Source organism: Cervus canadensis, chromosome 28 (genome assembly GCF_019320065.1).
Source record: "Cervus canadensis isolate Bull #8, Minnesota chromosome 28, ASM1932006v1, whole genome shotgun sequence".
In the NCBI taxonomy this organism is placed as follows: Eukaryota; Metazoa; Chordata; class Mammalia; order Artiodactyla; family Cervidae; genus Cervus; species Cervus canadensis.
In genome coordinates this window covers 18,515,534-18,541,061 of record NC_057413.1, presented here as the reverse complement: position 1 = coordinate 18,541,061, position 25,528 = coordinate 18,515,534, and the positions used below count along the sequence as shown (strand labels likewise).

The following is a 25,528-nucleotide window of genomic DNA, read 5'->3' as shown; positions in this document are numbered from 1 at the left end:
GAAAATTTTCAGTTACATGCTTTGGTGCAGGTCTTTTTATTTATTGCACTGGGTACTTACTGGGCTGTTTTATTCTGAAAATTTATATTTTTCAGTTCTGGAAAAAAATATTTCTTAGGTAATGTTCTTCTCTCTGTTTCTCTACCTTTCTTCTGGAGCTCCAAGTATTTGGGTATAGGACCTCCTATATCTTTATGGATTTTTTTTGCTATTTTCTCAACTTAAAAAAAATCAACAAGCTTCAGAATTTATTTTCCATCTATTGATTTTTTTCAAGCCATTGTATTTTTAATTTTTAAGAACTCTTTCATATTCTGTAACTGTTCCTTTTTATAGCATCCTATTCTTGTTTTATATATGTGATATCTTCCCTTCTGTCTCCAAGGATTAATCTATTATTTTAAACTTTCTTTTCCTGAACTATGTTTATTTTTTTCCCTCTTATTTCTTTCTACCTTCGTGATCTCTGTTTCCATGTTAGAGTTTCTGCTTGGCTGTCTGGTTAGACTTTTTAAAAATTGCAATATATTTGACATGTATCATTGTATAAATTTAAGTTTATGGTTAGAGTCTAGAGTGAAGCAACTAAACTCTGTTTAGTTTAGGGAATTCTGTGTGCATTGGCAGAGCTCATCAAGCTAATGAAGTTTCACTCTAGTGGTTGATTTTGCTATATTTCATTGACATACCTCTAGTTTTCAATATCTGTGTTATTCCCTTGGGTTGGTCTGTTTCTGTTAAGTAGAATCTTTCGATCTCTTGTCATGATGGTGTAAGCTTGGCTGTGAGCACTTTGGAATCTGACTGTGGGAAGGAGGCATGGATACCTTAAGTAAAAGACTGTTTAAGCAGAGGGGTTTATTCTTCTGGGTTTCAGTTTGGTGCCTTTTTTCTCACTATGCTTGAGTCCAGCCTCTTTATGGTTCAACATCTTTAAAGAATAAGCCTCCTTTATTTCTCCAAGGGCAGAAAGGGTATCTTGGAAGCCTACCTCCTTCTTTTTAAAGGTTCTAAGCCAATCCACATATTTCTAGTTCCCTTTATGCCCCTTCTTTCAGAGATGGATGGTGCCTCCAATCCCTTCTATAGTTTTTTTTCAACATGCAAAGCTTGCTTCTTGGCTCTCCCTGCCTTCCTACAAACTCAAATTTTAGCTTCCTCAGTTCTGCTGTTATTGGTCCCATATCTACTAGCTTGACAGTTTCCCAGGTTTGGGAGCTGTTATTTCCTTTTTAGGCCCCTGTGTCCCTAGAGGTTCATCCCTTTAAAAATTTCCCTTACCTAAATTTTAGAGGGGAATCAGAAGACAGCTAAGAAAAAAACCCCCCACACATTTGTTCAATCTGCTGTGTTTAACCAGAAATCACTTTCACACGAATTCATCACTGTGAAAATAAACTGTCTTCATACACTCTGCACCAAGGATGACAGACTGGCAGCCTGTGACCCAGCTCCTATGAGAGAATCTTTTTGGCTGGCACAAGGCTTACAATATAGAGTCTCCTTAGTGGGCCTTGTATGCGTGCTCTCTCTTTTTTAAAAATTATTTATGTATCTATTTTTGGCTGTGCTGGATCTTTGTTTCTGCGCAGGTTTTTCTCTAGTTGTGCCAAGTCGGGACCTACTCTCCAGCTGTGATACACGGGCTTCTCATTGTGGTGATTTCTCGTGTGGATCACGGGCTCTGGGGCACATGGGCTGCAGTAGCTGTGACTCGTGGGCTCGGTCGTTGTGGTCCCCAGGCTCTAGAGCACAGGCTTAATGTTTGTGGTACACGGGCTTCGTTACTCTGTGGCATGTCAGATCTTCCCGGCCCAAGAACTGAACCCATGTCGCCTACCTTGGCAGGCAGATTCTTTACCCCTGAGCCACCAGGGAAGCCCTGGGTACTCTTCTGTTTCCCACAGGTCTCAGCACTCCCTATTACCTCACACCTGTCCTGAACTACACACTCATGTTATTTGCCCAACCCCTGGGGGCATTTGAGTTTGTGATGCATGATCCACACATATAGAACACAATGGCATTTTATTTTTTATTTTTTTCCATTTATTTTTTTAGTTGGAGGCTAATTACTTTATAATATTGTAGTGGTTTTTGCCATACATTGACATGAATCAGCCATGGATTTACATGTGTTCCCCATCTCAATCCCCCCTCCCCACAATGGCATTTTAAAGAATCTGCAGCCTAGAAGCTATCACCAGAAATAGGAGGTTTGAAGTCCAGCTATGCCCACTGACATAGTCTTGTCCCTTTTAGAGAATGAGAGGTCACTTACAGCTTCTCTTATGAATGATAAGGTCAATGGAGAGCTTGTTTCTGTTACTTGTTCACAATGCCATAAAACACACAGAAAGATGAAGGCTGTTGCTTCTGACCAGACCCCTAAATCTATTTCAGTGAAATGTGTTTATTCATTCTCTAAGAGGTTACGGAAAAACCTAAATGAACTTTTTGGTCAGTCAGTTCAGTTGTTCAGTCGTGTCCGACTCTTTGCAACCCCATGGACTGCAGCACGCCAGGCCTCCCTGTCCATCATCAACTCCTGGAGCTTGCTCCAGCTCATGCCCATCGAGTCGGTGATGCCATCCAACCATCTCATCCTCTGTCATCCCCTTCTCCTCCTGCCTTCAATCTTTCCCAGCATCAGGGTCTTTTTCAATGAGTCAGTTGTTCGAAAGGGGTGGCCAAAGTATTGGAGTTTCAGTTTCAGCATCAGTCCTTCCGGTGAATATTCAGGACTGATATATTAAAATAAGTCTCAGTGGCAAAGAATCTGCCTGCCAATGCAGGAGACTCAAGAGACACAGGTTCAATCCCTGGGTTGGGAAGATCCCCTGGAGGAGGAAATGGCAACCCACTCCGGTATTCTTGCTTGGAGAATTCTAAGGACAAAGGAACCCGACAGGTATAGTCCATGCGGTCACAAAGAGTCAGACACGACTGAGTGACTGAGCACGCTCACATGAACTACAGTGTTAAAATAAGAATTATACAATGTTGAGAACCAGAAGGGAGGCTGGTCTTGACTTCTTTTTTTTGCCATGGAAGAAACAAAACCCCATACTGTAGTGGGAAAAGCCACTTCCCCACACAGACACAGCCTACTTGGGCCGTAGGTGGGGGTCCTCCCTACATGTTTGATGTTGTATCTGGACACTTCAAGGAACAGAAGCTGGGAGATAAGGGGCTTCTATTTCATTCCAGTCCCAAAGAAAGGCAACACCAAAGAAAGCTCAAACTACCGCACGATTACACTCATCTCATATGCTAGCAAAGTAATGCTCAAAATTTTCCAAGCCAGGCTTCAACAGTACGTGAACCATGAACTTCCAGATATTCAAACTGGATTTAGAAAAGGCAGAGGAACCAGAGATCAAATTGCCAACATCTGCTGGATTATCCAAAAAGCAAGAGAGTTCCAGAAAAACATCTGCTTTATTGACTAAACCAAATTCTTTGACTGTGTGGATCACAACAAACTGTGGAAAATTCTTGAAGAGATGGGAATACCAGACCACCTGACCTGCCTCCTGAGAAATCTGTATGCAGGTCAAGAAGCAAGAGTTAGAACTGGACACGGAACAATAGACTGGTTCCAAATCAGGAAAGGAGTAAGTCAAGGCTTTATATTGTCACCCTGCTTATTTAACTTGCATGCAGAGTACATCATGAGAATGGCTGGACTGGTTAAAGCACTAGCTGGAATCAAGATTTCTGGGAGAAATATCAATAACCTTAGATATGCTCATGACACCACACTTATGGCAGAAAGTGAAGAAGAACTAAAGAGCTTCTTGATGAAAGTGAAAGAGGAGAGTGAAAAAGTTGGCTTAAAACTCAACATTTAGAAAACTAAGATCATGGCATCTGGTCCCATCACTTCATGTCAAATAGATGGGGAAACAGTGGAAACAGTGTCAGACTTTATTTTTTTGGGTTCCAAAAATACTGCAGATGGTGACTGAAAGCCATGAAATTAAAAGCCACTTGCTCCTTGGGAGAAAAGTTATGACCAACCTAGACAGCGTATTTAAAAGCAGAGACATTACTTTGCCAACAAAAGTCCGTCTCGTCAAGACTATAGTTTTTGCAGTAGTCATGTATGGATGTAAGAGTTGGACTATAAAGAAAGCTGAGCGCTGAAGAATTGATGCTTTTGAACTGTGGTGTTGGAGAAGGCTCTTGAGAGTCCCTTGGACTGCAAGGAGATCCAACCAGTCCATCCTAAAGGAAATCAGTTCCAAATATTCATTGGAAGGACTGGTGTTGAAGCTGAAACTCCAATACTTTGGCCACCTGATGTGAAGAGTTGACTCATTTGAAAAGCCCCTGATGCTGGGAAAGATTGAAGGCAGGAGGAGAAGGGGACAACAGAGGATGAGATGGTTGGATGGCATCACCAACTCAATGGACATGAGTTTGAGTAAACTCCAGGAGTTGGTGTTGGACAGGGAGGCCTGGAGTGCTGCAGTCCATGGGGTCACAAAAAGTTGGACATGACTGAGCGACTGAACTGAACTGAACTGAAGTATCTCACAAACAGAAACGGGTTCCACCTGAGTGGAGGACTACTCGGCCTCCACTGCCTTCCCTGAAATGAAAGGAACTGTATGCCTTTTCAGCTTCAAGTCAACCTCCTCTTAGTGAATTGTATTCCTAATTGTGAGGTGCTGCAAGCATCTCACACTGCAGGAAGAGTTAAGATGAGGATGGATGCTCTGGCTTCTAAACTTCCTTGTGCATCATCACCAAGGCTTTGTGTGACATCCCCTTGGTGGATCTGTTTAATTGATAGGAATGGTGTTAAAACATTAAAATGTAGCCTTCAGGAATTTCTGATGTAAGTGAAAGAAGATAACATTTACTTGCAAAGTGAGAAAACTTAATGGGGAAGGTTTTTTCCTAAGATGACTAAATAGCTATCTAAACATAAATTCTAAAGTATTTATATCTTCTCCTATGAGTGTCTGGGCCCTTGTGGAGTTCAATGGGCCTAGGCTAGTCAGCTGTCAGTGGGTGGCCAGGCCCAACATTCCCTCTTCGTGTCCTTACAGTGTCACGTCTATGAATAGAACCACTCTTTTTTTTTGTAGGTCATTGTACTTCAAACCACATCCAAACCATTTTCCCCCACCTTGTGAAAGTAAGCCTCTGAAAGCTGAAAACAGGAAGCAGTACTTTGCTGTCATGAAAAATTGAAACTGATTATTTCCAAACACCTCATTCAGCTTGGGTAGGAGATGATTTTAGTCTCCATGGGAACAGAAATAAAACAAGTGCAGTAACTTCTTTACTTTCAACATCTCTGCCTGAATTCTGCCATCAAATCCACAGAAACACCTATAACAAATTCTACTCCCAAATTTCAAAGGCAGCAAATGTTACACCGAGAAGTGAACATCTAGGGTGGTATTTTTATTTGGTGGGGGGCAGTAGTGTTCTGAGCTCCAGTTTCTAGGTCTAGGATGTTTCAAGGATGGAGCAGGAATGATAGGGAAGAATGGAGAGGATGTTTGGGTGGTTAGGTAGGCTCTCTTGCCTGGAAAGTTCTAGCTTGTGCTATTACCTCAGATAGCAAGGGTTTTAAACATTCAAATACATTTCTTGGGGAATTCAGATATAAATATAAGAAAAATCAACATTTATTTCTAAAGTGGGTGGGACATCAGCTGTAGGCACTATTTAGATGCTTTTCCCATTTCTAATTTTTGGTGCCGTGGTTACGGTCAAAGGTGTGATGTGAGTTTAAAGTGTAAGTTATCTAAGCAGCCCCATCTGTCTATGAAAATGCCTTCCAAGTAATTGATGCTTCCTATATTTTGTGGCTTATTTCCATATGATTTCCATATTCCATCTTCTTTCCTTTTACCACTCAGGAATCCTAAGTTAACCTTTGTAGCTGAATGCATATTTTCTAGAAAACCTGAATACTTATGGTTTCCCCTGAGCCATCCATACTTGGATGCAGCCAGCAATAATAAGTACCAGACCTCTTCTGTCTTGCCATACAAATCAACCATTTTCTCAGGATGGTCTCTTACAAAATAAACAATCAGGTATGCATGTAAGCAAATGCCGGCAAAAAGGCACTTGGAATATCAACACTGGTGTCATGTTAAGGAGAAAATCCAGTATAACTTTTCTAGTAACTATTAAGAGCAATTGTTTATGATAAATAACATGATTTTAAAAAGGTAAAAGTCTCAACTTACAAAAACTTCTATGTTTAAGGGTACATGTTTTCTGTAACTGTCCATATATGTGTAATATGTCTGTTAATCTAGCTGCACTGTGGATGTTCTTGATGTCAGTGAGACTGTGAGACTGAAATTTATCTGCATGATTTGTGCAATCATTATGTATATCAGTTTAGTGAGTGTAGAGGGTGAGGTATAATGAATACCCTCTCTTGACTCCAGTGAAACATAAGAATTGTGCTTTATGCAGAATACAGTATTACACAATTACTCATAGGCATGAGCTAATCTTGAAAGGTCAGGATGGAGCAGTTTTCAGTATCTACCTGAAAACTGTTCTCCTCAAATTTTAGTCACAAATTGGCTAAAATTCGACATAAACACCAGGGGATAAGACCTTTAAGCATAGGTAAAAATATCTTCCTCGTTTATTGCCTTGGCAATGATGTGTTTCTTTTTTATAAAGTGACTCTTAAAGAGTGGCAGGGTGATGTAATCAGAATAAATCTTGCAGAGCTGTCCTTATGGCTGAACATTATTCTGTCTACAGTGCCGTGCTTAGATGCTCAGTCGTGTCTGTCTCTTTTGCGGCCCCGTGGACTGTAGCCCACCAGGCTCCTCTGCTCATGGAATTCTCCAGGCAAGAATACTGGAGTCGGGTGCCGTTTCCTACTCCAGGGGATCTTCCTGACCGAGGGATGGAACCTGCGTCTCTTGCATTTTCTGCATTGGCAGACAGATTCTTTACCACTAGCACTATCTGGGAAGCCCAACAGTCAGTCCTATTTTCTCCCAGTTTTCAATTAAATCAATATTTTTAACTTAAAAATATGATTTTCATCTAGTGAGGCATTATTACAATTAGAAATTTTAAGCAAAGATATCTTTTGGGGATGGTGGTATATTTATGATCTTGCCTGTGTTGTACATGGATTAGAGCCTCAGAAAACTAAGATCATGGCATCCAATCCCATCAGTTCATAGCAAAAGGATGGGGAAACAATGGAAACAGTGAGAGACTTTACTTTTTGGGCTCCAAAATCACTGCAGATGGTGACTGCAGCCATGAAATTAAAAGATGCTTGTTCCTTGGAAGAGAAGCTATGACCAATCTAGACACCATATTAAAAAGCAGACACATTACTTTACCAACAAAGGTCCATCTAGTCAAAGCTATGGTTTTTCCAGTGGTCATGTATGGATGTGAGAGTTGGACTATAAAGAAAGCTGAGCACTGAAGAATTGATGCTTTTGAACTGTGGTGTTGGAGAAGACTCTTGAGAATCCCTTGGACAGCAGGGAGATCCAACCAGTCCATCCTAAAGGAAATCAGTTCCAAATATTTATCAGAAAGACTGATGCTGAAGCTGAAACTCCAATACTGTGGCCACCTGATGCGAAGAACTGACTCATTGGAAAAGACCCTGATTCTGGGAAAGATTGGAGGCAGGAGGAGAAGGGGATGACAGAGGATGAGATGGTTGGATGGCATCACCGACTCAATGGGCATGAGCTGGAGCAAGCTCCAGGAGTTGGTGATGGACAGGGAGTCCTGGCGTGCTGCAGTCCACGGGATCACAAAGAGTCGGACATGATCGAGCGACTGAACTGAAGTGCCCTCTAGGGACCAGCAAATCAGCACACCTGAGCTGGTGGAAATGCAGCAACTCAGAAGTGCTGACTCAGCACCTGCATTTAACAAGATGCCTGGTGATGGGGAAGCACTGGCCTAGAAGACATGAGACTGGAAGTAACTGTTTAACGTGGTGTTGAGTTTGGGAGGTTGCTCCGTACATTATCTTGGGGAAATAGTACAGCCTCATGATCATTAAAGTGTTTATATTCCTCTGTCTCTATTGGTGGGGTTTTGAACAAGTTTAACTCTTTATGCTTCAGTTTGTTTGTCTGCAAGTTGGGATGAGAATAGCAAGTTCCTCAAATGGTGATGAGGTTAGTATAAGGCGAGTGTAGAGAAAAAGAGAGCTAGCCGGGCAGTCAAGCAAGAAAAGGGAAATTTATTAGAGGGAAGCGAGAGGGTGACTGGCCCTTCAGGAGAACCAGTGTCCTCCCTTTCTGATGGGGTCTCTTTTATACCCCACCAATGAAAAATTCTCTGAAGGGATGGTTAAGTTTTAGCCTGTAGTTGAGCCCTGTGGTCACATAGCTGGAAGGTCTAGAATCTGGTAGTCTCGTAGCTGTGAGAAGGTAGGCGCCAGTGAGAAAACAGAATGTCCTTTGGGCAGTTTGGTCAGTCTCAAGGATCACTTGAGATCACTAAAATGATCACTTGATCATTTTATTCTTTGTTTGTGAGGTCAACATAATGAGCTGTCGCAACAATGAGATCCCATGTGGGCCCTATCAGTAAGTTTAAGTATGGTCATGCATATGAAGTGTATGGAACATAAGATCAGGTACTGGGCAGAGTACCCAATACACATGAGTCTTGTCACCATAGTCTGTCCCTTCAGGCACACACTATGCTGGCTTTTATCCGTGGGAGGCACATTTGAGTTTAGTTTAAGACAATGAATTACAGTCCTGTGGGAAATGGGGTGATGGACACAAAGATGAATAAGAAAGAGCCCTTGCTTCTAGAAACTTCCAGAAGGCCTCACTAAAGCTAAGGTTGATATTTCCCCATTATTCCACAGTCATTCCAAGCATTGTCTGAGGCATCTACTCGATAGCAATTCATGTTCACTGTTTTCATATCACACAAAGCAGGGGATAACAGTACAATGAGATTAGAGTTTGAATGGTGTTCTGAGGGTTCAGATAAGGAGTGACAACTGGCCTGAGGGGACAAGGGTGGCTTTGAGAGAAGGTGGGCTACTCCACATTCCAGGTCGGGAGGGGCGGCCGTGAGGAGATACCCCTCATCCAAGGTAAGGAGCAGTGGCTGTGCTTTGCTGGAGCAGCCGTGAAGGGATACCCCACGTCCAAGGTAAGGGAAACCCAAGTAAGACGGTAGGTGTTGCGAGAGGGCATCAAAGGGCAGGCACACTGAAACCATAATCACAGAAAACTAGCCAATCTGATCACAGGACCACAGTTTTGTCTAACTCAATGAAACTAAGCCATGCCGTGTGGGGCCACCCAAGACGACCAGGTCATGGTGGAGAGGTCTGACAGAATGTAGTCCACTGGAGAAGGGAATGGCAAATCACTTCAGTATTCTTGCCTTGAGAACCCCATGAACAGTATGAAAAGGCAAAAATGATAGGTTACTGAAAGAGGAACTCCCCAGGGCAGTAGGTGCCCAATATGCTACTGGAGATTGGTGAAGAAATAACTCCAGAAAGAATGAAGGGATGGATCCAAAGCAAAAACAATACCCAGTTGTGGATGGGACTGGTAATAGGAGCAAGGTCCAATGCTGTAAAGAGCAATATTACATAGGAACCTGGAATGTTAGGTCCATGAATCAAGGCAAATTGGAAGTGGTCAAACAGGAGATGGCAAGAGTGAACATCAACATTCTAGGAATCAGTGAACTAAGATGGACTGGAATGGGTGAATTTAACTCAGATGACCATTATATCTACTACTATGGGCAGGAATCCCTTAGAAGAAATGGAGTAGCCATCATGGTCAACAAGAGAGTCTGAAATGCAGTACTTGGATGCAATCTCAAAAATGACAGAATGATCTCTGTTCATTTCCAAGTCAAACCATTCAATATCATGGTAATCCAAGCCTATGCCCCAACCAGTAACACTGAAGAAGCTGAAGTTGAACAGTTCTATGAAGACCTACAAGACCTTTTAGAACTAACACCCGAAAAAGACGCCCTTTTCATTATAGGGGACTGGAATGCAAAAGTAGGAAGTCAGGAAACACCTGGAGTAACAGGCAAAGTTGGCCTTGGAGTACAGAATGAAGCAGGCCAAAGGCTAATAGAGTTTTGCCAAGAGAACGCACTGGTCATAGCAAACACCCTTGTCCAACAACACAAGAGAAGACTCTACACATGGACATCACCAGATGGTCAACACCGAAATCAGATTGATTATATTCTTTGCAGCCAAAGATGGAGAAGCTCTATGCAGTTAGCAAAAACAAGACCAGGAGCTGACTGTGGCTCAGATCGTGAACTCCTTATTGCCAAATTCAGACTTAAATTGAATAAAGTAGGGAAAACCACTAGACCATTCAGTATGACCTAAATCAAATCCCTTATGATTATACAGTGGAAGTGAGAAATAGATTTAAGGGGCTAGATCTGATAGACAGAGTGCCTGATGAACTATGGACGGAGGTTCATGACATTGTACAGGAGACAGGGATTAAGACCATTCCCAGGGGAAAGAAATGCAAAAAGGCAAAATGGCTGTCTGAGGAGGCCTTACAAATAGCTGTGAAAAGAAGAGAAGTGAGGAGTAAAGGAGAAAAGGAAAGATATTCCCATCTGAATGCAGAGTTCCAAAGAATAGAAAGGAGATATAAGAAAGCCTTCCTTAGCAATCAATGCAAAGAAATAGAGGAAAACAACAGAATGGGAAAGACTAGAGATCTCTTCAAGAAAATTAGAGATACCAAGGGAACATTTCATGCAAAGATGGGCTCTAGAAAGGACAGAAATGGTATGAACCTAACAGAAGCAGAAGATATTAAGAAGAGGTGGCAAGAATACACAGAAGAACTGTACAAAAAAGATCTTCATGACCCAGATAATCACGATGGTGTGATCACTCACCTAGAGCCAGACATCCTGGAATGTGAAGTCAAGTGGGCCTTAGAAAGCATCACTATGAACAAAGCTAGTGGAGGTGATGGAATTCCAGTTGAGCTATTTCAAATCCTGAAAGATGATGCTGTGAAAGTGCTGCATGCAATATGCAGACAAATTTGGAAAACTCAGCAGTGGCCACAGGACTGGAAAAGGTCAGTTTTCATTCCAATCCCAAAGAAAGACAATGCCAAAGCATGCTTGAACTACTGCACAATTGCACTCATCTCACACGCTAGTAAACTAATGCTCAAAATTCTCCATGCCAGGCTTCAGCAATATGTGAACTGTGAACTTCCAGATGTTCAAGCTGGTTTTAGAAAAGGCAGAGGAACGAGAGATTAAATTGCCAACATCTGCTGGATCATCAAAAAAGCAAGAGAGTTCCAGAAAAACATCTATTTCTGCTTCGTTGACTACACCAAAGCTAATGACTGAGTCGATCACAATAAACTGTGGAAAATTCTTAAAGAAATGGGCATACCAGATCACCTGATCTGCCTCTTGAGAAACCTGTATGCAGGTCAGGAAACAACAGACTGTTTCCAAATAGGAAAAGGAGTACGTCAAGGCTGTATATTGTCACCCTGCTTATTTAACTTATATGCAGAGTATGTCATGAGAAACGCTGGGCTGGAAGAAGCACAAGCTGGAATCAAGGTTGCCAGGAGAGATATCAATAACCTCAGATATGCAGAGGACACCACCCTTATGGCAGAAAGTAAAGAGGAACTCTTGATGAAAGTGAAGGAGGAGAGAGAAAAAAGTTGGCTTAAAGCTGAACATTGAGAAAACTAAGATCATGGCATCTGGTCCCATCACCTCATGGGAAATAGATGGGGAAACGGTGGAAACAGTGTCAGACATTATTTTTTTGGGCTCCAAAATCACTGCAGATGGTGATTGCAGCCATGAAATTAAAAGACGCTTACTCCTTGGAAGGAAAGTTATGGCCAACCTAGATAGCATATTAAAAAGCAGAGACATTACTTTGTCAACAAAGGTCCATCTCGTCAAGGCTATGGTTTTTCCAGTAGTCATGTATGGATGTGAGAGTTGGATGGTGAAGAAAGCTGAGCACCGAAGAATTGATGCTTTTGAACTGTGGTGTTGGAGAACGCTCTTGAGAGTCTCTTGGACTGCAAGGAGATCCAAGCAGTCCATCCTAAAGGAGATAAGTCCTGGGTGTTCATTGGAAGGACTGATGCTGAAGCTGAAACTCCAGTACTTTGGCCACCTCATGTGAAGAGTTGACTCATTGGAAAAGAGCCTAATGCTGGGAAGGATTGGGGGCAGGAGGAGAAGGGGACGACATAGGATGTGATGGCTGGATGACATCACCAACTCGATGGACATGGATTTGGGTAGAATCCGGGAGTTTGTGGTGGACAGGGAGGCCTGGCGTGCTGTGGTTCATGGGGTCGCAAAGAGTTGGACATGACTGAGCGACTGAACTGAAATGAACTGGGTCTATCAGAGTGAAGGTAGATCCTTCCAGGCAGAGGTAGAAGGAACAGGATGAATGGCTACTGCCAACTTGTCATTAAACTGAAAAGTCATCCATTGCCTAAGTGCACACACTAATTTATGGAAGTCATCCTTTTTTGGTATGTCTTGCTGACACATTTGTATTACTTTTAAAAGTGAATAGAGTTCAGAAACAAAGAAAGCTATTGAATGGTAAATTTGTCGTGAAAAGTGCCTGACAGCAAACTCAGAAGCAAAGATAAAAGTAAGTAACTAAAACGAGGGTGATTAGTTTATGAAAATCACACCTAGCCATCTCAATGGACTGGAAGTTGAACATCAGCCTGTGTTTTACCTGTATTAACCAAAAAGAGCAAGGTGACTGCTGCGTCTTGCTGTATTTTATTTGTTTTCACTGTGAATGAGATTTAGAAGGGATACTGCTCTAAGTGGCTCACCAGAATACAATTTCATTTGTGCAAATCCTATACTATACTATTTCACAGACAACCTGTCAACTCCTTCCATTCAATGCAAGAAAAATGGAGTGGTAACAGTAATAAACGTATATATATATGCATATATATGTAGCTTTTCCAGTTTTTAATGGTCTCATTTGGTCCTTACTCAATTCTGTGAGGTCATTATTTCCACCAGACCACAGCTGTCTCATCTTGCACAGTATATATTTTACACTGCCAGTTGACATCACCATTGTAGAAGACATCAGTAGGCAGAAATTTTGTTTAGGAACCACTGCCCCCCTGGCCTTGTGATCTTCTTCAAGTCTGAACACGGTCCCTTGGGATCACGTGAGAACTGGCTCTTGCAGGAAGGAGAGGTGACTTCTTGTATGAGAGCTCTGCTTCCTTTCACTGTAAAAGGGACAGTGTGATCGGACCTGGGGGAAAGGGCTCTTCCCTGCCTGTCTCTCTGCCTCCTCCTTCACTTTCTCAAGTTGAACTTGTGATTCTTACTTGCACCTTTTCCGTTTCTTTCTCCCCAAACCCTCCAACCCCACCCTCTTGGTGATGTGTCTACTCTCCTCTGTTGAAATTAACCTCATCTGGATCTTGTAAGGTTCTTTGGGTGAGTGGCGGCGTGGAACATGGGCTCTGTGTACAGGTCACCCCCTCTCAATGCGCTGACACTGGTGTCTGGTGGCTCTGACTGTCCCTGTTTAACTGGGCAATCAGCCGGCTTCAGCTTAACAAGCAGAGGCTGAGAACTTGGGGATTTTGAAGAAATTAAATAGTTGCTAAGTTTTTTTTTTTTTCCATTTTTTGATGAGATGGAATGAGAGCACACTTAAAATATAATGTGACTGTCTATTAATGGACGCCCACTCTTATAGAAGCAGTGTTTTTTAAATTTTTTACTTCTTTGCAAGCCCTTGCTATGGTATAGATTTTATCCTTGTGTGTGTGTGTGTGTGTATAGGTATAAAACTCAGTGTTCCTTCTGGGGATGATTTGATTGATGTATACACTGGAAACATCTTTAATAATTTAATGCTTGCTTCAAAGGAGATTACACCAAAAAGCACATTGCTTTTCATTTATTCATTACGGATCTGTCATAGAAGCATTTTTTCTTTCTTTTTTTTTTCTTTTGTCCTGAATTGTAGTGTTGTAGTAATAGTAAATTTCATACTACACTCAGGGTATTTTAAAAGATTATAAGCCTTTTAACTAATGTTATTGTCCTATTTAAATTGATCAAATTGGTATTTCAGCCCCATAATCTTGCATTTCTGAAAGTTGAGCTAACCAGATATGGCTTCTTTTGATGACTACTAAAATAGCTGTGCTGGGAAAGTCTAATAGAAATAATGGGATGAAAACATAATGCTGCTTGTTAGTAGTGGTGACAATAATAGCAAATAGAACAGAGCCTGAGTTTAGGGCTGGGCATCTCTGTCCGTAAAAGGAGATTAGTGTATATCACAGCCCAGCTCTTTTCATTAAAGGGAAAAAAATGAATATTCATTTGGGAGTAAAGAAAGGAGTAAGATGAGAAACTCAAAACCAGAAACCGACACTCTATCATTTGGCAGTTTTTAGGTATAAATCCAGATGTCAGTAAAGGAAAACAGACTTTTCCCCACTGAGACAGCAGTAGTCACCTTAGCAGACTTTAGCAAGCTCTTGTAATATATTCTCAGAAGCAAGGGACCTATCTAGATTCCTGAATGATTACACTAAAAATTTGAGTTTTCTGTTGTTATTATTAAAGATTTTGTATTAAAAAATGCTGACTTCTCTTTAAAACCAAAACCCAAAGTTGTTTTGAATAAGGCAAGTTTTGTTGTTGTTGTTTAGTGGTGAAGTTGTGTCCAACTCTTTATGATCCCATGGACTGTAGCCCGTCAGACTCCTCTGTCCGTGGGATTTCCCAGGCAAGAATACTGGAATGGGTTGCCATTTCTTTCTCCAGGAGATCTTCCCGACTCAGGGATCGAACCCTGGTTTCCTGCATTGCAGGCTGATTCTTTACCATCTGAGCCACCAGGGAAACCCTAAAGCAAGTTTAGGCATAGTAAAGATTACATTTTCCAGGAGACTAATAAACAGTTATCCAATTCTCACAGATAATTTGCAAAGAAATCATTTTATTCTTACTGGCTGTTAGTGCTGGAATATTTCTGGATTTTGTCCTGTCCTGCTTCACATGCTCTGCCTAATAATCTTCAAAAAGTTCCTCCCCTCGATTGACTGGTCTTTAATAGAAATCCAGAAGTGTTTTGTTCTCAGGTTAGTAATTCTTTAAACAGTAAAAGTATTATTGTCAGCTGCATGAGTCATATTTTCTGGCCATTGAAAGTACCCTTGAGTGTGCTTACAGCAGCAACCAGGTAAATTATCAACTGCTTGTGTTATTACTGTGAGGAAGAATACAGGACTTTGGGACAAGATTGCCTTGGGTTCCACCTTAGCCCTGTGTATTCACCTGCTTTGTGATGCTGGCAACATTGACTGATTTCTCATTTATTTCTCCTTATTCATATAATGGGCATCAGAAGCCTATTTCATAGGGTTCCCGTGAGGGTTTTCGGAAATGATGAATGTATGAGGACTGAGAGTGACTTTTGGCTCTTACGGGTGATGGGTGCTCAGTGTCTTTGCTGCCTGTCTTTTGTTCTCCACCTGTAAATACAGTTCATACCGTGCTATAGAAATCTCTGTGCACAGATGTGTGAGCTCTGGCCTCAGGCCACCTCACCCCACCATGAGTTACTGCTCTCCCCACCTGCCCTGCGACCATGTGATGTGTGACTGCCCCGATCTGCATTCTTTGATGTCTTTTCCGGTTCAAAATAATGTGTTGAATTTTATCCGGAATTTCTAGTCTACTCTGCTCCCTCTCCTCCCTTCTTCACTTCCAAAACTGAGCGCATTATGGAAACTTATAAGAAGACTACTTATAGCCCCATAAGAAGAATTTGGGGCTTCCCTGGTGACTCAGATGGTAAAGAATCCACCTGCAATGCGGGAGACCTGGGTTCTATCCCTGGGTTGGGAAGATCCCCTGGAGAAGGGAACGGCTACACACTCCAGTATTCTGGCCTGGAGAATTCCGTGGACAGAGGAGCCTGACAGGCTACAGTTCATGGGGTCACAATGAGTCAGACACAACTGAGTGTCTTTCACTTCACTTCATAAGAAGAATTTGGGCAATTAAGAGGAGAATGGACTTCCAGAGTTAGAAGGGAGGTCAGAGTTACTGCATCTCAAACCTTCATTTTCCAGATTCCAGATGATTAAGGGACCTGTTCAATGTCAGATAGCTGGAAAGAGGCAGGTGTGGGGTCATAACATAAAATAAATTCTATGTTCTTTCTACCCGATCCTTAAAAAAAACCTATTATTTTATTTATGGTAAGGAAGAAATATGGTAGGTTCAGAAAGAATGAGAACAACAAATGAGAAAATATTTTAATTTTTTTTTTTTTTAGGATCATGCAGTGCCAAGTGCTTTGTTAGGTACTACATATAACTTATTTACTCCCTATGGAAGTTTTATTACATTCTTGTTTTACAAGTGGAGAATCTCAAATTCAAAGAAATTGGGTAATAGGCAATGCCTGGCTGGGACTTTAACCTGGGTCTTTCTCTCTCCAAAATCTTGCCTCTGGAGTTTTGTCTCTTGTTCTCTTTTAAAACAGACTTTACATGTATCCAAAGAGCAGTAAAAATTCCTTTGGAGTTTATAAAGTACTTAAGCATTTTTATAGAAAGAACCTATTGTTTCTTGGCTTTGGATCTTCACGACAATCAATTTGTGTATTTGCAGATATACAGTCCGCTCTCTTAGGCATTATGTGGAAAGCTGTCCACATTTTTTTTTTAGAAATCCCGGATTCACATCCTTGGCATCGTCATCCCCTTTGTTCACACTTAGAAATTTAAATACATACCAAACACTAGTGGTAGGGATGATAACCTCTCCCCAAAGAATTTTTTTTAAATCTCCTCCTCTGGGCCAGACATTCCACTAAACATTGGCCAAGGATCTTATAGTTTAATTTTCTCTTTGCCATGGGGAGTAAGAACATTAATTTTGGAGTCACATGCTTTGTTCTCATTCTGGCTCTTCCACTCATAAGCAGTGGAATCTTGGGCTAGATACTTGATCTCCCTGTACCGTAGTTTTCTCACCTGTAAAATGGGAATACTACCAACCTTATAGGATCATTGTGAGAATTCAGTGAGAAAATATTTGCGAAGAGTGGTATCTATAGCTATTCAGTAGAGGTTAACACGGGACATACTGTATATGTGCAAATGTAAGGAAGTTTTACTTGACAGTCATACTATAATTATTATATTATTATAATGTGCTATGGAAAAATCTCTGGTCTGCTTCCTATCTTTATCCATTATTTCTTTTGATCCATCAGAGGCCAGCAGAAATAGTAGATGAGGAAGAAGACAGAGAGAAAGAAAACAAGGAGGTGGAACAGAAGGAAGACTTCTCAGGAATGAATGGCGAAGTTAAAGAGGACGAAGGAGACCAGGAGAAGCCCGAAGCTCCAGAGCAAGCCGAGGAGATCCCGGATCACAGAGAGGAGCAGGCAGGTTCTGCTGCTCGCGTGAATGGAGGGACCGATGAAGAAAACGGCGAGGAACTGGAACAGGTTAATAATGAGCTTCAAGAAGCGGTGGATGAGGAAATAAAGTCTCTAGGAGCTGGCAGTGGACATGAAGAGGTATTTCTATAGGATTATTTATAAGGATTAAATATTTATAAGGGTTAAAGACAATATTGAGTCATTTTTTTTCCTTGTAAATTTTATTGCCTCTGTAACTGAAGAACTAAATATCTTTATTTTCATCTGTTTTTCCCTCAGGCTGACTTGGACCCTCAAAGACCACCAAAACCAGAAGTAAAAATCACTAGTCCACAAGAAAATGATGACAATGAACAAAACAAGGATAATTTGTCATAGCATGGATTATTTTTAAAAAGAAAGTATATTGAGTATAAGAAAAATGAAGGATTAAATACTTGAAGAATAAGTATATAGCTATTGCTAAACATAATGTGACAATGTGGTTGAATACTACCTACTGAAACTTAAAATTAGAGGCCTGACTAATGGGAAAGACTAGATAACTTTGAATAGCTACTAAAGGAGAGTGACTTCTTTTTATGAGCTGTGTTTTTAAAAGTCATGTAGAAAAATTAAGTGTAATAGAGGGGATTTTGCCCTGGAAGACAGTTGGCCACTTGTCTTTGTAAAGATGGAAAAACATAGGACCATACCTGTTCTTGAGAAGTGAGATTATTGGATGGCAGCTTATGCTAAAGCACTTATCTAAGAGGGCTTAGAATTTTAAAAAATGATAATAGGAAAGCACATACTATTTTTTTTTAAAAAAGCAATAAACTCTTGAATAAACTAATTGCAATTTAGTTTCAAAGATAATTTGAAGATGGCAATAGACTGAAATGTTTCTGTCTTGTTGACATTCCTTTCTTTCTTCCTCCTTAGCCAAAATCCACCTTAAAAGAACTAAAAGGAAAATGCAAGGTATTCATTTTGGAAGGAGGAAGTATTCACTCAGTGTATTCCACGACAATATTGTCATGCCCCTCCCTTAAGTACTGCAGGTTTTAATCGTCCGGCTTTAATGATACACACTCAGGAAGGAATTACAGAATGGAACACCTAATTGTATCACTGAGCCTGTCTGGGTGGTTTACAAATTCTGGTATCCAATGGATTTTAGCTGATCCAGTCTACCATTACCAATAATACTCCTCTCTTCTTCATATTATTATATTAGAAAACTCAATATTGGGTATTCCAAAGATTGAATTTTCTCCAAACAGTTTTTTAACAAAAAGAGCAAGGCCGTGTAGTAGATAAAAAACCTAGGCTGTAAGATTTTGTTACGCCTCAGTTTCTCTTGCTTTTTATGTTATTTTTGTTAGAACTGCCCTGTCATATTTTTTCCCTTAGGGGTATCAGCAAATACTTCTTTTCATGGTCAGTTATATTTAGAATTTTAAGGAGATTCTTTTCTCTATAATTTGAAGCTATAGGATAGGAATTGTTGAAAAAAGTTTAAAAATTGTCATAATGAAACCAGTTCCTGATTACAGTTCTAGGGTTAATTAAATTAAATCAGATTGCCTTGTCAGGTACATTTGGGGAAAAAAGGTCATGTTAGTTTTGAATTTTTAAGAGATGATGTAGTTCTTCCTTAAATATAGAAATAATATGTTTTCTCATATTAAAGAGTATTTAGTTATGTAGAAATTTGCAATTTTAACTTCTTGTGCTTTCATAGACTTCACTATTAATGATGATTTTGAAAGATTTATCCCCCCTCCAGGTTTCATAACCAATCACTTGGAATTAAAGTTATATAAAGCATTCACTAATACTATAGAAAACTGATATATTTTTCTTAAAAGCTATTTTAATATTTTCCATAAATAGGAGGTATATGCAGTGACTATAACAGTATTGGAAAGAGATACTGATATACAGGCATATTGATCTAGGAGGATGAATTATAAGTGGGGTACTATATTTCTAAGATAAACTCTAGATTGTTCTTTCTACTAGTAGGTTTATTTTTTCAAGTGAGACAGTATAAAGCTTTGCAGGTGATGAGCAATCATCTTAATAATCTTTGTTGCTAGGGCAATAGATGACTTGGTTTTTTAATGTTAAATTCCCACACTATTACTAGGTCTGGAGTTAATGATTTCAAATAGTTTATAAAAATAAAAGATTGCATATAAGAAATTATAACTAATTATCAAGGTGATTCTTCTTTCTTTAATGAGGATTTTATCTAGCTCTTCCTTCTTCAAGAAAGATATTGTCTCTCATTTTTTCCTGTTCTTTGCTTCATCATACTTAACATTTTGGAGAAGGGAATGGCAACCCACTCCAGTATTCTTGCCTGGAGAATCCCATGGATAGAGGAGCCTGCCAGGCTACAGTCCATGGGGTCGCAAAGCAAGACATGACTGAGCGACTAATACACACACACAAACACACTTAATATTTAGGTTTGGAGGAACTTTTTAAGAGTCATCTTAGTGAAGCACAATGTCACTTTAAATAAAACACAAAGTTTGGTATTACTTTAAGAAAGTGATAGGCTACAATAACTGTAGCAAAAACCTTTAACATTGGGATATAATACTTCTATGTGCATATTTCACCACCTATCTATAAGATATAACTGTGACCTAACTTGAGGAATGAACAATCACTAATGACTTTAAAACACTTTAAAACGCTTTAAAACTAATGACTTTAAAACACTTTGCAAGCATATGTTACTAAGGAAAAAAAAAAGAAAAAAAATGTTGTCTTATCAAGGAAGAAATCATTAACAGATGATTTCTGTAAATGGTCATTTTGGAGATGACTTTAACACACAGGATGCAAATTAATTCACCTCCCAAACGACATTTTTGCTTTGGGGAATAGTGGCCTCTGTGGCAGATTAGTTGCACAAATTGAGACTCACTGACTGGTTTGGAGACCATTTATGTGAGTGAGCAGAAGAGATCTTGGTTAGGCTTCAGCTATTGTTTTTATAAAGGGTTCTATGTAAAACCAGTGGAGCTTTTATGTGGTGATCAGTCATAGAATGTTTTGGTCTGTTATTTCTTGTGATAGTTTTCATAGTTTTACTTTTTTATTTTTCATAGTTTTAATTTTAATGAAATGCTTTTCTTAAATTTAATTGCATTTAACACACTTGTCAACAATGGGTTTGTTAGTTGAAATGGAACACTGGGAGTTATGCAGTAAGAGTAGGGAAGATTTTTCAGTTCAATTTAGTCGCTGTTGTGTCCGACTCTTTGCCACCCCATGGACTGCAGCACGCCAGGCTTCCCTGTCCATCACCAACTCTCGGAGCTTACTCGAACTCATGTCCATCGAGTTGAACTAAAGTCATTTTTCGTGCAAAGGACAGTTTATCTGGTTTAGCTTCTATTTAAATAGCATTTGAGCATCCATGGATTTCTCATATAAAACAAGATACTCTGGCCATAAGATAACTTTTTACTCATTATATTTCTCTATGGTCATAGGATGACTTTTTATTTAAGACATTTTTTGGGGGGCAGTATTGGAAAGCCAGTCTCATAGGAAGAGATTAATACCCTCTTGTGCCTTCCGTTTTATTCTGTATTAATTCCTGTTGTCGTATGTAAGCATAGACCCATTTATATATATATATATATATATATATACATATTTGTATATATATATATGAATGACTTGGAGTCAGATCTCTCTGTAGGCTCACAACTGTGAAGCCATACTAATATGAACTTGTGTTAACTCTTCTAGTTTTACAGCTCATAAACCAACATCCCCGAAAATTTCACTGAATACCCTATCTTCCACCCAAAGGATAAAGCAAATTCACCCAGTTAAAATTGTGGCCACTGAACAACAGGAAGTCTTCTTTGTTTTGTTAACTGACTCTCCTAAAGGATCAGCTCTATCCTTTCATTTTTTGCTCAACAAGGAGCCAAGGCAAAAATTTAGAAAATAGACTAATTGCTAAGCAGAAAGCTTCACATCTGAACTGTTGCCAATCTGAACAGAAATAGACCACATAGATACACATAGATATGTAACAGACACTCACACAGATGCACTCACACACTTTAAAATGTTGAAAAAGTCTTCAGGCACAGCATTATTAATGCAATAAGGCTCTTGAGAGAAGCAATGGATATAAACTGTTAGAAAGGAAATGCTAAGAAATGATGTATATCATGGTGCTTTAAAAGTTGGTTCCTGAAGACTATAGGATATTTTAAATTCTTCTCAAAATAAAAATCTACCAGCATTTTAATGGAAAATTAATTCTAGGGAAAGGTGAGATATGTGTCTATCTATATAACCTTATTTTCCTAAATTAACTACAGAGTACAGTTCTTCAGTCATCAGTCTTAAGTACCAAAAACTTCAGGTGCAGAATATGTCCTGCCAATACAGGGTCTGTCAAAAGTCATTGTTGCTTGTTAATGTGTGTGTGATTTCCATGAACATCTAGAGAGGAGTCTGGTATCAAGTAGCCAAGTTCACTACAAATAGAATAAAAGTCTGACTTCTTAATCTATTAGTTTATCTAATTTTCACATTCAGTGCAGAAGATTTTTAGGTTCCTTGTATGAGTGATACATCCTGAAATGGAACAGTTTTCTTTTTTTTTAAGGTTAGTCTGCTTTTCTGAGGTGACGAGCATGTACAGTTCTTCATTATTAAATATCATTTTTGTAAATAGTGAAAGATTTTTGCTTTTCAGAAAATATCCTGGTATTTGGATGGGTCTGATTTTGTTCTTACTACATGAAATTTGTATATTTCTTACCATGAAGTCTAAGTGACTTGGTTGGAGAACAAATATGTGCCCCCACATGTTGATGAGGAAGAAAAATACTGTTTTTGAAGAGGCATAATGTCTTGTAGAATATAGGGAATTAGGAAAGAATTAAAAAATGTCTTGATAACAATAAAACATTTATAAAATCAGGAGATGACTAATGCAGGTTCATTGACTTAAGCCAGCAACGACTTAGCTTTAATCTATGAATGGGACCAAATGAGTTCTCTGTAGTTTCATCTGCTTAAACATATATTTTAATTGAAGGTTTGAGTTATTGTCATAAATGTAATGGCATATGGAAAGAAGAAATGACAGTAGTAAATTTTAGAAGAAGATTGCAGAAAACCTATCCAATTTTTTTGCTTCAATGTTTTTCCTTTGTCTTAAATCCTTAATATGTCCAAAGATAATGGGTGATTATTTAAGTTTTATGTAAAAATTAAGTTGAGCTCATCATTTTTGTATAATTTATGTTTGGAACTCCTCTTTGTAAGGAAAATTATTTCTGTTTTGATCAAATTGTGAGCATTTAGGTTTTTATTTCTGTATCAGTGCTCACTCTAAAATATGTTTGCTCTATTTTTTCTCACTCTAAAATATAAGTTTGCTGTATTATTTTTAGCAAATAGATCTGTGTTTTATATAATTAAAATGTGTTTGAATAGTTGTTTGTTTATAATGTTGTGTTGCTAATATTTCATATATTAATTTGTATATGATATTTTTCACAAGCATAATAGTAACTTTTGATTTGAACCATGTGGAAATTCAGCACATTAAAAGATACTTCTGTTTCTATTTGGCATAGGTATTAAACCTCATTATGTAAAGAAATTTTTTTATAGCTTCATATACATGTTGTTTAGCTGATAAAAATTTGAGGAATTTTTTTAAAAAATTGTTTTTTTCTTTTATGAAGTGATATTAGAGAAACACAGGTTCAGAATTTTTGCTATGATAAATAAAGATATCTTTAAAACAGAGAATGTTACTCACATTTTTGTAGCTAGAGCTATAGGAATAAATTCACAGTTTTACAAAGAGATTGGTTAAAATTCTGCTTTGGTTTGTGAGAGATTCACTACCTTCATTGTGTTGAGTTAAAATTGTTTTTTCTCCTTTAGCACTTGAAAAACAAAAGCAATTAAGCACATGCATTTCACCTTCTTGATATGTGGTAACGACCTGTGTGATTCAGTTACCGTTAACTGAGAGCACATTAATGTACCTGTCAACTGTCAATGTGCAGTTGACCTCTGTATCTTTGTTATTTCAAGGGCAAACCTGAGCAATGGAGGAGGCCTCTAGATTGTCAAAGTCAAATCTCTTTAGCCCATATGACTAATTGTCACTAGAAACTTCCCACAACCAACAAGGACTGTAGTTTCTACAAGGGATTGTAAAATGGCTAGCATGCATTGGCTGTAAAATTCTTATTTATGAAAATAAATATACAGGTTTCCTGCAGGTTTCTAAGTACTTTTCCCCCCTTGGAATGGAACTGTAATCTTTTAGATCATTGTCCAGGTCTCTCAAATGCCCTCACAAACTCGATCTTTCATTAACAAGACAAATAATTCAGATATGTCCCACACTTCTATTTCCATTTATTATGGGTTTAGGAATAACAAAATGATTTTCAATTGCAAAAAAAAAAAAATACACTTCAAGTTTAAAATTCAATGAGATACTCCTCTTGGTTTCATTGTATTTGTTCTTTTTGGATGCAGAGAACTCTGGTGACTGTCCTGGCCTTCTCCTGACTCTGGTTGCTAATATTCTGACTTCTTTTCCTTCTCCTCAAAGTTTCTCTGAGCAATCTGCGGGACACAGTCCCCACCCTGTCGCCAGGCCACGAGCTCACTCAAGGACCGGGGGCCTGGAGAACGCCGGGGAGAAGGCTTTGATCCGACTCACACTGCAGTCTCTGCCACGAGGACCAGTGTCAGGCTGACCGTTGACGAAGTGGCTCCCTAACTGCACTCTGGGTCTCACACGAACTGTCCTCTCCCCCAGGTTCTCGCGGTATCTGGTCCAGCACTAACAGTCACTAACGGCTGTGGGCCAGCCCCGCCCCATTGCACTAATACCATTGACTGAACATGCTATTTTCCCCTCATTAATTTGTAGTGGGATCTACCCCAAATTCTCACGTGTTTCAGGGGAGTTCTTGGCCCAAGATTGGAGGACCGTCCTGTTATGGACTAAATTGCATCCCTCCAGATTTGCAGATTGAAGCCCCCAACCCACAATATGACTGTATTTGGAGAGAAGCCCTTTATAGAGGCAATTGGGGTTCAATGAGGTCATAAGGCAGGTTCTGTTTTATAAGGCTTCCTTATAAGAAGAGGAAGAGGCTCTGGAGGAGCTTACTGTCTGTGGAGAAGGAAATGGCAACCCACTCCAGTATTCTCTCCTGGAGAATCCCATGGAGCCTGGCAGGCTACCGTCTGTGGGGTAGCAATAGTCGGACACGACTGAGCACACACACACACTCTCTGGACACGTGCAGAGGAAAGGCTCAATGAGAACACAGCAGGGAGGTCACCATCCACAAGCCAAGAAGAGAGGCTTCACTAGAAATGAAATCTGCCAGAACCTAGACCGTGGAATTTGAACTCCAAAACAGTAAAAAAAAAATAGTTGTCATTTAAGCCACTCAGTCTGTGCTGTTTTGTTATGGAGGTTGAGCAGGCCAAGACACATTCCTTCTCTTTGTTGAGTCCTAAATTACATAGAGGATTTTTTTTTTTGGTGGTGGTGGGGGGTAGTCAGTGAATATACGAGAAAATACTAATTTAAAGTCTCTTTTTTTTTTTTGACAAATTCTGTTTATTTTATACTCAAGATAACATGATGCTTTTATCTTCCACTAATGAGTGCCCTTCCTTAGAAGAGTATTAGATTAGAGGCTGTGACTATGGAGAAGTGGATCCAGAGGGAGCCATGTGGGGTCAGGCTCCTCAGATTTAATCTGATGCTACTTCTTCACCAGTGTGGTCATTATTATTTTATTTTATCTCAGGATGGCTGACAGTAGTGAGATACAATGGAAAACATGTCTTATCTAAAGTATCGAAAGGCAGGGTTTTTGTCTAATGAAAAATTAGAAAATAACAAGCAGGCCAAAAATGTTCATGATAGTATTCAATATAAAAGGGCACGCGCTGCTCCATGTTTTATTCCTTCCCTTTTTTAGAACTATTAGATGTGATCTCTTGGGATGGGAATGACCAAGCCTGAAGGTA

General features: G+C 39.5%; 1 protein-coding gene across 1 annotated transcript in view; it reads left to right on the top strand.

Annotated features, from left to right (window-relative positions):
* Nucleotides 1-22,906, top strand: part of DCDC2 (doublecortin domain containing 2) — a 153,744-nt gene extending 130,838 nt beyond the window's left edge. Inside the window, exons 10-11 of the mRNA XM_043450799.1 lie at nucleotides 17,303-17,611; nucleotides 17,753-22,906. Coding sequence (XP_043306734.1) covers nucleotides 17,303-17,611; nucleotides 17,753-17,851 — 408 coding nt within the window. The 3' untranslated portion in view covers nucleotides 17,852-22,906. The remainder of the gene's footprint in view (nucleotides 1-17,302; nucleotides 17,612-17,752) is intronic.
* Nucleotides 22,907-25,528: the final 2,622 nt, after the last annotated feature.